This window comes from Rhinolophus sinicus, chromosome 1 (assembly GCF_057876585.1).
Source record: "Rhinolophus sinicus isolate RSI-liver-muscle chromosome 1, RSI-T2T, whole genome shotgun sequence".
NCBI classification, from domain to species: Eukaryota; Metazoa; Chordata; class Mammalia; order Chiroptera; family Rhinolophidae; genus Rhinolophus; species Rhinolophus sinicus.
In genome coordinates this window covers 205,319,297-205,331,717 of record NC_142501.1, presented here as the reverse complement: position 1 = coordinate 205,331,717, position 12,421 = coordinate 205,319,297, and the positions used below count along the sequence as shown (strand labels likewise).

At 43.7% G+C, this 12,421-nt stretch overlaps 1 protein-coding gene across 12 annotated transcripts in view; it reads right to left on the bottom strand.

Moving 5' to 3' along the window:
• The window catches only part of LDB2 (LIM domain binding 2), a 353,147-nt gene that overhangs the window by 58,809 nt on the left and 281,917 nt on the right, over positions 1-12,421 (bottom strand). For all 12 annotated transcript variants that reach the window (XM_088792752.1, XM_088792730.1, XM_088792760.1 and 9 more), the window contains one exon: positions 9,621-9,704. In XM_088792752.1, coding sequence (XP_088648878.1) covers positions 9,621-9,704 — 84 coding nt within the window. The remainder of the gene's footprint in view (positions 1-9,620; positions 9,705-12,421) is intronic.

Here is a 12,421-nt window from a genome sequence, read left to right as displayed (position 1 = left end):
GGATGATTCCAGTCAGGGATTTGAGCCCATTATACTTAATGTTCAGTGCTCTCCATCCATTGCATTGGTTGGCAACTGCCTATTGACAATTTAGCAAAACAACCTGGTCATCTCAGTGGAAATGACTGACCTAACTCAGGTCTTGCACCCAGCTCTTGTGAGGAGGTGACATTCTGCAGCGTGACAGAGTAGTGAGGGCATCAGGCCAACATGGGATCAAGTCCCAGCCTGGCAGTTTGCCCACTGAATAACATCAAATGAGTCCCAGAAACTTTATGAGCCTCAGTTTCTACCTCTTCTATAAAATGAGGTCATTAACACCTAGCTCCCAAACTTGTTCTGAGAATTAAATAAAACCACATTTGTGTTTTGCCCATAATAGGCACTGAATGACACCAGTTCACTGTCCTTCCTTCTCCTTTGGGTGGTATATGGAGAACATTTTTAATTTTATTTGTTTTTCATCTTAATTTTAGTACACATTTATAGCCATTTTCAAGCTCATTATATAGATCAAGACTTTAACCTCATCTGCCTTCACATAATTGTTTATTATTTACTTAACTATATTCCTTGGACTCTTCTAAGAACAGATTGTGAGACCACACAACCTAATTAATAGTCACTCTCTTTAAAGAATTTGAGTGCTCTATGGGCAATAAAATGGTGCAAAGTTAGAGCACAGTCAGAGACCAGACACAGAGAAAGATCTAGAACCTCATAACTAAGCAGTGAAACCTATTAGCTCCTCTTCATATTTCAGGATACTTCCCTGCCTACGATCTAAAATTCAATTCACTTCAATTCAAACAGCTCTCCCCTTGCCCCCTTCTCTGCATTTTCCTGATAGATGCCCTCCTACCCCCACCCCCCATTCTAGATAATTAGGAAGGCTATTTCTCAGGAGGATGAACTCTGGGCTCCACCTTGTACTTAACTTTGCAATCCCTCAGCTCTTTTTCCTTCCAGACTGCCAATTTCCCACTTTACTGTCTCCCCTGATTTTCAGTGTCTTGTTAAACAACAATTTCTTTCTCTTTTGCTAGTATCTGAGACTGAGAAATTACTTTCTTTAATCCAAGCCGTATTTGTAGTTTTAAGGCCAAGAATGTTAGAAGCATCTGTGGCTGTGAAATTGTTTTCAGTTAGGACAGCTCTGTTAAAATTTAAAATACTGTGTGTGTGTGTGTGTGTGTGTGTGTGTGTGTGTGCGTATTAGGTTGGTGCAAAAGTAATTGTGATTTAAAAGGTTAAAAATGATTGCAAAAACTGCAATTACTTTTGCACCACACACACACACACACACACACACACACACATTCTTTAAATATTCGGCTAGCCATTCCCTCTTGGCTTGAGGTTAGAAATAAGTTTTCTAGACATTGCGATGTCTGTATGTTATGGTTATTTCACTTCTTTAAGAGTTCACTGCTTTAATTCCCTTACCGTGTAGTCATATGTACTACTTTTCTATCTCCAAATGCAATTAAAAGTGCCCTTTGGGTGTTCCAAGTCTTAATCATTCTGTGCGTGGAGTGTTCCCATGGTTTGGAAGGCCTTTCCCTGCCTCCTCGCAGATGGAGCCTTATTTTGAAGAGGCGGGGAAAGAGAGGAAAAGTCAGAATGAGGTGTGACAGCTTTGTTTCAGAGGCCAAATCCCTCACTTTTTTTTTTTTTTTTTAAATTAAATTTATTGGGGTGACATTTGTTAGTAAAATTACATAGATTTCAGGTGTACAATTCTGTATTACATCATCTATAAATCCCATTGTGTGTTCAGCACCCAGAGTCAGTTCTCCTTCCATCACCATATATGTGATCCCCCTTACCCTCATCTCCCACCCCCCACCCCTGCCCCCCTTACCCTCTGGCAACCACTAAACTATTGTCTGTGTCTATGAGTTTCTGCAGCTTTGTTTACTGTGGCCAAGACATGGAAACAACCAAAATGTCCTTCGATAGACGAATGGATAAAGAAGTTGTGGTATATATACACAATGGAATACTATTCGGCAGTAAGAAAAGATATAGGAACATTTGTGACAACATGGATGGATCTTGAGAGAGTAATGCTGAGCGAAACAAGTCAGACAGAAAAAGCAGAGAACCATGTGATTTCACTGATATGTGGTATATAAACCAAAAACAACAAAAGAACAAGACAAACAAATGAGAAACAGAAATCCCTCACTTTTAAATCACCATCTCTCCTCTGTGGGCACACACCAAGCAACCAGTCTTACCACCAGTGGAGTATGTAGCAGGCTTGAGAAATAAGCCAAGGAAAGCACTGCTTTCTGGACTAGGTTTGTGACCGTAGGCATTGACAAATTTTTATCTGTCAAATGAGAATAATACCTAACTCATCCTTTTATTGAGATCATATAGAATGTCTTCAATACCTAATGGTATTACGATGATAAGTATGATTCCCTGTGGTGCTTAGATACATTGGAGCTTATCTCTGAACCAGATTTGTGTCACAGTGCTCTATGCAGTGCTCATCAAACTCTGTGACATGTGCCGCTCCAGCCTTTGACTAGTGACCACTCATCATGAGGGTTTGATAACACATGAACTTCTCTGCATCCTGACCAGTGGGATGAGTCCACAGGATGAACTTGGATGAAGTTGAATGCCCTGGCAATGTCACATTGCTATCAAAGTTTTAAAGTTCTTACTCCCATTTTCTGGACTTATCTCATCATAAACTAGCAACAAACACTTTGCAAACCTGCAGTGACCCACAGATGATACCTTGAATAGCACACATTGGGCTGTGAGCCTTTTGAAGGTCTATAAAGTACACAGGAGATTTCCTGGTATGGTTCCTGCTCCCCCAACCACAGCACTTAATAAGTATTTGTTGCTGATCTGTCTGAATGAGTGAACGGTGAATGGTCTGCCCAGATCCCAGCCCATTCTGACCGCCAATCACTACAGGTCGTCTCAATCTCTGAGCAGGGATTTCTGTTTCATTCTCAGGCTTCGCATTTAGGTGGGAAAAGGGGTTGCACTGTAATCCCTTCTCATGCATAAGACCAAGGAAAATATCCTGACTGGCAGCCAAAGTCTTATAAAAATAAAGAAACAAAAACACCTCAGCAGGATTCCAAACATTGACTCCAGCCACATTCATTCTCCTAGAGGCCACGTTATGTCATTCTGTTGGGAGTCATTGTCCAAAGCTAATTGCCCAATGCTTGGAGGCACTGGACTATACTCTGCTATCAGAGGAAGCCACATACAGAGACCAATGTTCTTTAAAGTGTAACAATCGCAACAACAAAAATCTTCATTCACTTGGGAAATTAAAGGTACAGACTCAAAAAACATTACTGTGAGACCTAAATGCTTTCAGGCCCAGAAGATGATACTGCTTATTTAAAAAGTTAGACTTATTTAACAAACAACAACAACAAAAAGCTTATAGATAACATTGAAACACCCAGTGATACTAATTCAACATTTGTAATAAGATTTGTATTGGGAAGGGGTTGCCAAATACATGCACGTGTCCCAGACTCCGTCTTGTTACCCTCCTTGGCAGATGTCATTAATCATTGACTTCTCTCTTTTTTCCCTGATCTATCATATGGCTTTAGCAACTCAGCAACGGATTCAAGGCCATGACCAACGAATGTATAGGAGATGATAAATGAGATGAGACTTACTGGCTTCCTGGTGTTGTAATTTAGAGTTAAATGTGCTCTTCACATGCATTATCATTTTAACCTTCACCTGTGATGCACTTACTATATATGACTCACAACGTACATAATCATTCACACATGAGAAACCTGGGGCTGCAAGAAATGGAGGCAGTTGATCAATCTCATATAAGAAGTAAGTAGCAAAAGTGAACGTTGAGCCCTGATCTGCTCTCAGACAGCACAGGAGAGGACTGGTACTTAGTATGCTCCTTCTGTGTGCCAGAGTCTTATAAATTCTCACTCCTCTATTCCTGTAAATCACGCCAACCTGTGGAACATTATTCGTTCCCATTTTCAGATAAGGAAAGTGAGGTTCAGAGAAAGTAAACAACTTACTCAAGGCCGTTATAGGTAGTAAGGAGGTTAGGATTTGAACCCATATTTCTTTGAATCCATACCACACTTATTTTTCTTACCACATGACCTCCGTAGCTCAGCCTTCTGCTTGCAGAGAACACCGCTGGGAGCAGGACATGGCAAAGGTGTTTAGAAGAATGGTATTGTGTAACGACAGCAGCAATTTGAACTTGACTTCAGTGCTCGACATTTAGAGAAATGATTAAATAAACACTGTCATAGCACCACACTGGAATATCTGCAGCTATTATAAGTGGTTAATAGGATGACTGTGTAGAAACATGCAAAACTGTGTACCAAATAGCATTCAGAACTCATATGTATACTGATTACATTTATGCAGATAATATGCATATACATGGATAAAGAGTAAGAGGAAACATGACAAAGAGAATGTCTTGTGGCTTGGACGCAGGACAAGATGTTTTAAAGTCACATTAAACACAATGCTTAAAAAATGTTTATGTACCCCAGCATCAAGAAAATCTGGCCAAAGAAAACAGACAAATATAATCACCGATGAAGAAATTTGTACTTCTACTGCGTTTTGTTGTTTTGTTTTTTGGTGTCATGCAAAATACAGTCTTCATTTACCAAACTTCCATCCACCAACCATCCATTCAAGAGACATTCCCAGTGCTTATTGTGATCTAGACCTCGTGTGGCTCTAGAAATACAAGATAATCGATCTGTCTTTAGGTTGCTCTGAGTCTAGTGAAGGATACACATGAGCAGAGTGAGAATTCTTACACAGGACCCACCAAGAGCTAAGCATGAAACCAGGAGTGCTGGCAGGGGAGCTGCCCCAGCTGAGAATCAGAGAGAGAGTCTCGGAGGAAGTGATGGATGAATGAGTCCTGAAGGATGGAAAGGAAGTAGCCTGGGAAAACTGGATGGGAGAGAAGGGTAGAAACAGTGTTTCAGGCAGCGACAGATTCCACGAACGGCAGGGGGTTTATGGGGTGGCAGGATGACATGTGAGATAGAGATGTGGGGAGAGGCAGAGAAGGTGACTGGCACATGCTTGTGGAATGATCGATGAGTAAATGGGCAAAGCGGGCGTGATGGGAACTGACAAGGCTCCAGAGGCAGGTCTCACTGACTAGATGTCTCAGTGCCGATCACACTGCACCCGCTTACTGTGGATGCCGCACTGGATCTTTTTATACAATGCTGCAGGGACAGCAGGACTTGTTGTTTTCCAAAAAAATGTGGCAAAGAACAATTCCTATATTCCTAGCTTGGCTCCTTCTCCCCGTTCTAGGTCTCTAGTTCCCTCACCGGAATGCGTTGAGTGAGGGGTGCCATCCCCCCACAGCTTCCCTCCCCAGGAGATGGTGGACACAGTTTGTGAAATGTAGCACCCAGTTTCTGGAAAGGCCTAGCAGCCACGAGGCAGTGATTTCCTCATTCTGCAAGTTTGTTCCCTGCCCCAGTCAGGTAACTACCCCAAAGACACTCCAGCCTCCCAGAGATCAAGGAGGCAGTCCCCAGAGGAAGTGTGACTGCCCCTCGTTAGAGCACCATCCCCACTCAGCTACCTCCAGCTGCCGCTCCACTGGGACCAGCCAGTCAGCCACTGTCACACCTCTCAGCACAGCACACCTCCAGCCTGGTTATGCTGGGAGGCCATGGGAAGTGTCAGCAGGCAACGTGACAACTCAAATCAAGTGACAACAGCTATTCTGTTGTCACTTCAAAAGCATCAGGTCACCAGTCTCCTGCAGAGTGCTGCCAGGCCAGTATCTGGGTGCAGTGCCACCATCCACATTCACAAGGGCCAAGCTGAGCCACTGTGCTTCACCCGCTCCTTCCTTCAGGGACAAGAGCCACTGATGTCAGCTCTGCATATTCCCTGACTGCAGGCCTCTGTGACAATGACTTGGAATCATGAGAATAAATGAACTTCTTGGGAGAAGCGAGATGACTCTAATCGCTTACTTTTGGGGCTACTTAATTTTGCTGCATGAAAGACACAAGCATGTTGAAACTTCAGGAGTCTAGAGTATTTAAACTTTCCATCCCTCCTTTCCAAAGCAGGGCTATCGATTTTTAAAATTCTGTTACTGATTTAGAAGTTCTTGGGAAAGTATTTGCCTACATACCTGCCTGACCTCTTTTTCTGATACGGACGAGGTTATCGAAGTTCCTTATTAATTCTATTTAAACACTACTTCAGATGACTTTCTACGGCTTCCAGCAAATGCCAGTTCCACAGCAGGCTGGGGGAGCCCCAGCTTTTAAAGCTATTTTATAAATAAATGCATTTTGTGATGGCCCAGCTGTCTTACAAATATTAGATGATATGAAGACCAGGGAAAGCTTACATCCTGGGTCTACCTTGAAGAAATAACCTTTGTTTGTCATTCTTAGCAACTTCTAACCAGGCCAGGTCTTATTATGGAAGCCTGTGTGCACTGGTTTTGAGAGCTGAGTTTGAGGTTCTGCTCAGCTATGACCTGCCAAGTGGCCCACAGCTGCTCTGAGGAGCTGTTGGGAGGCTTCTGTCCTGAGACCCAGGAGCCTTCCATTGCATATCCCCCGAGGCAGCACACCATCCTGGAACTGACTGCACCCCACTGGCCTCACCCACCAGCCCATGAGTGCCACCTTAGGAAGGAGACTATACCAGGAAGCAATCAATAGACGAATTACTGATTGAGTGAGTGAACAAAGGAAGGAATGGAGGCAGGAAAGGCACACAGCTGCTCATCCAGGATGCATGAACTGGGGAAATAAAGTAGCATCAGGTGGACCCAAAGTGAGAGCAGAGAGCCAGATGCTGTGGTGCTCTAAGTGGTTCCAGTACAAAGAACAATGACAGGCACATAATAGGTGCTCAATAAAATAAGACAGTGACTACTAACTGGGCATTTCCTGTCCCCAGGCCCTGTGCTAAACCCTTTTCATGAATTGTCACACTTAATCGTCATGCTAAACTCTACAAGGAGCTGGTTTTGGCAACAGGATTAAGGACCTCTGATAGATGCTGACTCCCCCATCGAGGCAAGGAAGATGTGATCCAATTCCTCTTAGTATCACAATTCTACACTCTTACTAGAAAGACAACAGCCTTTTGCCATGAAGCACCTGGATTCTAGAGCCAGATGCTTGAGTTCAAGTCTCAGTCCTGCCACTTGGTGGTGGGAAGCTGGGAGAATGAGTTCAATTACGCACCTGCTCTGGTCCTGGCTCTCTTACGGGGATGATGCTAGGGCACCTGGGCCATTGTCAAGACTGGTGAAGTCAGGACATCTAGCGTGGCACAGCGTGCAGCGAGTGCTACATTAAGTGGTGGTCTTTGAAACCCATGCATGGATTCTTTCATCCTCAGGAGAGGTGGTGGTGCTACTGTCAGCCCTTGCAGGTATGGGCTCCTCAGTCTTCACGGGCTAGAGTCAGAGTACTGCAGGGCCTCGGCAGGTGGGCCTTGTGACCGCAAGGTGAAGGTCACCATTTTACGGATGACAATAAGAGGAAATTTGGCATTTAATAATCTGTGTTAAATGTAGCTAAACAAATACATAATACAGATCCTGTCCAAGATCTCATTAGAAAGCTAGCAGCTAAGTCTAGGGCAAGACTCCAAAGTCCCAGCTCGCTTCATGGGGTCAGCTAAGGACACACAGTATAGAACTTCTTTATCTGCCTGAGAGGCATCTTCAGATGGTTTAAAGTAAACCTCTCAGGGTCCCTGACAAGATGAAATGCCCAACAGTATTGAGCAGCCTTCTGAATTCCTGCGGACAGAACACCACAGACCCTCACTTTCCAGGCCTTGCTACCCACCTCCACTGTGCCAGTGGCCCCAAGCGGGCCAGGTGTGAATGCAGAGCCCAGAGTTTTGGAGGAACACAGCCCCAGCTACCCTAGCTTGGAGCATGTGCCTGTCGACCCACCCTCCTGGGCAGACTCTTGTTCCCCTCTGAGCAGGGACCAGGGGGCTGTTGAGTGGAAAACAACCTGGTTTGGGTCTGTCAAAATGGTGGGGTGTTGGGGTAAGGTGGTGCGTGCGAAGGTGACTCTGACTTTTGTCATGCTTGGATTTGGCTCTGGAGCCTTGGGGCTGGATAGAAAAGGTCTCTTCTCCGTCTAGCCAGGAGGGGGGCCCTGCCACCCTCATGTTCACCTTTTCAGAGGCTCCTAGCCCAGCGGCCCAGCCAGCCAGTTGCTCCAAAACCTGGATCCCAGCTAACTCTTTCTCCCGCCTGTTCTGGCTCCTTATTTCATGCCCCAGCAGACTCAAACTGCTTGGAATTCCACCCCCAATCCATGCTCCTTCTTTTTCCTCTCATAGAAATGGCCTTCCTGTCCCCTTCCTCTGGTTTTCCTTTATTCATTCTTTCACACTGAATTCAGGCATCATCTGCTCCATGAAGGCTTCTGTGACTGTTTCTTCTGCGATGTCTCTATAATTCCCTCTGGAAACTTCTATCACGGTATTTATCATTTTGTATGTAATATTCTCTCTTTATAGGTCTGACTCTCATGGGAGCGAGTTTCTTGATGGCAGGTACTATGACTTTTGAATCTTCAGCACGTAGCCTAGTGACTGGCACTTTGCAATGAGTACATGACTGAGAAGCCTTTCTCCAAATCATTCCTAATTCATGGAAGAGAAAGCCGGCCAAAGACTTTAGCATTTCAATATACACAAAAATGACTGTACACAGAGGAATGTGAACACAAAACAAAACTCACTAACCTGCCCAGCCCTTCAGGATAAAGAAAAGATAGCATCAACTTTAGGATGAAGTGGGGGTCCTGGAGAAGTGAACTGTACACAGTGACAAGACGGGAACTCAGCAAATCAGAGGCAAAGAAATGTGGGCTGTGACGATTGCCTTCTGGTTGATCCTGGAGGACAATGCTTGCTTTATATGTGGGAAACTATATCTTCTACCAGCGCCATGATGACCGCAATTCCACACTAACCGGTACGATGTATGCAACCCGATTACACCAAATACAGAGGCAGAAAATTCTGCCTAACACTTAATTTTTTAAAATAAAAACTGACTTTATATCCCAACCAAGAAATCTGTTACATGTTACACAGAGAATCCCTAAGAAGCCTTAGAAATACATGTCTGTGTTATCACACTGGTTTGGATTTCTTCAGGGACTCTCTCTGGAGGGCATGGCTGAGTCTCCTCAGGGTGACCGGTCGCTGGGTGGAGACGCAGAGGCCATGAACTGGACAACAGCACATTAGAAACTTGAGACAAGCAGACGGACACAGTACCAAAGCATTTTATGAGACAGACATTGCTAGCCTTTGAAGAATTACTTCCAAGAGAGATACAAATATAGAAAGGAAGCTCAACCCCGACAAAATCTAAGTTTGATGCTTGTGAGCTAAATCCCTTCCTCTGCTGACACCACACACACACACACACACACACACACACACACACGCACACACACCATGTACAAGACATACATATTGTGCTATGTCACCTCATTTTAACTCCTTGGTTCACGATACATATAAACCTCTAACGTACTTTTCAAGCTCACCAGGAAATACAACCGTCGCATTGCTCTTACCCTGAGGTAGTTGAGGGTGAAATTTGTCAGCCCCATCCTGGTGATGTTTTTCGACAGCTGATCCAGCACCTGAGGATCTTGTGCCTAAACAGGAAAAAAAGAATCACATATGTGATCCTTGCAGGACGATCTTGAGAGTCTCAGGCTGTGCTACAGCTGCCAAGAAATGCAATCTCCTCAGTGTTGCTTTTTCTCTGAGGGCAGGTTGCTGGGGATAAGTTAATTTACATTTGAAGACACTTGCATAGAGCACTCAAGGACACTTGAGATCCGTGGTGCCAGGCCCGTGGCTAGGGAGAACCCAGCAAGTCAGATGCGCTTTCAGGTCTTGGGAGAAACGGCTGGACTTGCTCCGTGAGAGGCTGTGTCTTCAAGAGGCCGGTCGTCAAGTCAGGACACCCCTAGGTCTCTGGCACTCATCAGAGGTCATAGCCTCTGCATTTGAGAAGACACGCTTTAGGATGGGCCTTCGCTTCCTGTTGTGATAGTGTTGTTTTAACAGCGCAGAGTCTAGGATTATATATGAAAACATTGCAACTGCCATAAAATATAATACCTACTGGGGGTGCCAGTAAGATGTATACAAGTGGACACTTTGGTCACTGTTGCTCAAGCAGTAGTTCGTCATAATTGGAAGTGTCTGGATGCTAATCGTAACCACTTTGAGCACCTCTTGTAATTGCAAAAGTCAAAAGTGACTTGTATTCATCTTTTGTTATCGGTAGATATTGAGTATTACAATTTTAATAGTTTTTTCGTTGCTTAAAATGTGTATACATTTTTTTTGGCACCGTGTGTGTGTGTGTGTGTGTGTGTGTGTATTTTATATACATATATATAATATATATGTATAAAAATCTATATTTATATTTAAGAATTCTAACTTTCCTCCCCATTAAGTTGAGGCTACAAATCGATATCCTCAACAATTTTCATCCTGAAAGACTATAAGGATATGCACTACATTTTCCAAAATATCAGCCACATTTAAAAGAGAGATGGAAAGTTCCATGGTTCACCTCAAATATTCTGTTTGGCCAGAAAGAAAAATGAAAATTTTATCCGGATTCTATTTTAGGATATCTTCTTTCTCAATCGGTATGAGCAAATTGGTGCTAACCAGGGGGAGACTTAAGTAAATATTCCTTTATCTCCATGTCTGCATTCATGAGACTATCTAGGTTATACTAGCACTTTAATTTATTCTTTTCTGAAGAATTTCTTCACAGTGAAACAACCAATTGGCTCTGTGCATAAAATAAAAAACAAAATGTAGGAGAAAATAGTCAGAGCATGTCACTTTGCATGTCAGTTTCTTGAAAGGGGGTCTCTCTGGACATGCAGCCAGGATTTATTGAGCCTCCCCTGTGCCAGGAAGAGCTGGTTCTATGGAGATGCATCAAATAGTCGTACATGGTGTCAAGGTGCTTACATCATAGTCAGATGACAGGATAATATTAGATGAATGGAAAGATCTTGTTGCTGGTGTTGCTTTAAGACAATGGCCAATACTTGCTGAGGACCTCCTATGGACCAGGTCCTAGTCTATGTTCTTTAGATGCATAAGTCTTAATCCTCAAACCAATCCTCCGAGGCAGGCTCTATTACTGGACCGATTTTATAGATGAGGGCCTGGAAGCCCAGAGATCTTATGTCACGTGCCCAAGGTCACACAGGAGCAGGGACACAAACCCCTGTGGTCTCACTCCAGGTCCCAGACTCCTGCCCACTATCTGCTGCCTCTCAGTCTATTTGGAGAATAATAAGAGTGGCTACTTCAAACTGTTTCAAGGAGCGTGCAGGATGTGAACTTGGCTTTGAAAATTGAGAGGGACTTCGGGCAAGGAGAGGCAGAAAGATGGAACAGCAGATGGGGGTGCCAGAGAAGAAAGCACAAGGGCAGGGATTGGGTTAACCAGCGGGCAGGAGAGGGGTGAGGACAAATGCCTGGGGTGACAGCCACAGTCGGACAGTTGGGAGATAGCTGGCTTATCACTCTGGGTTTTAGAGTCAGAACCAGCTGAGCTGAAACCTTGATTTTGCCACTTTTAGGCTGAAAACATTGAGCAACTTATTGAACTCCTCTGAGCCTCAGTTTTCTCACTTCTAAAATAGGAATGATGATAACTCACCTTTCTGCGTTTCTATGGGGATTAATTATAACGTGTATGAAACGTTTAGCACGAGGACCCATGCAGCAAACACCCAATAAATGCCAGCTACTGTTATTTTATTCCCTTTTGATTATATTGGGTCTTAAAAATCAGGGTCATTAAGTCTGATTTTGCTCCAAAGCTTTTCCATGGAAACTGCCATATCATGCGTGAAGGGGGAGGGACTTATTTCAGTCAATGCCTTTTGACTCCTTCTTAAGGGAATGCACTTGACTAGTTCCTATCAAATCTCTAGATTGGCATCGAATCCACCCTTGCACCTAGATGGTGTTCAACAAATCTGATGTGATTTATGTCCAGTGGAAACCAAGCGAACCCCAAATACTCCAATTCATTCCAACACTGGCTAGAAAGGCCAACTCCTGACACAGATCTGAGGTCCGTGTGCCCCAAGTCTCTTCAGATGGTTCTAATCAAAACTGGAAACTGTTTTTCTTACTTCTTGTTTTATTTCTTTCCCGTTATAAATAACAGGTTTATTAGCCCAGGCAGAGCAGTACTGGATAATGACTGAATGGAATTTAAGAAAAGTACAAACTGTTTATTGAGATAACCTCAATTTAGAGTTTAAAATAATAAAGTATCCAAAGGGGAAAAAAAAATTCTCACAATTCACCACACTCAGAA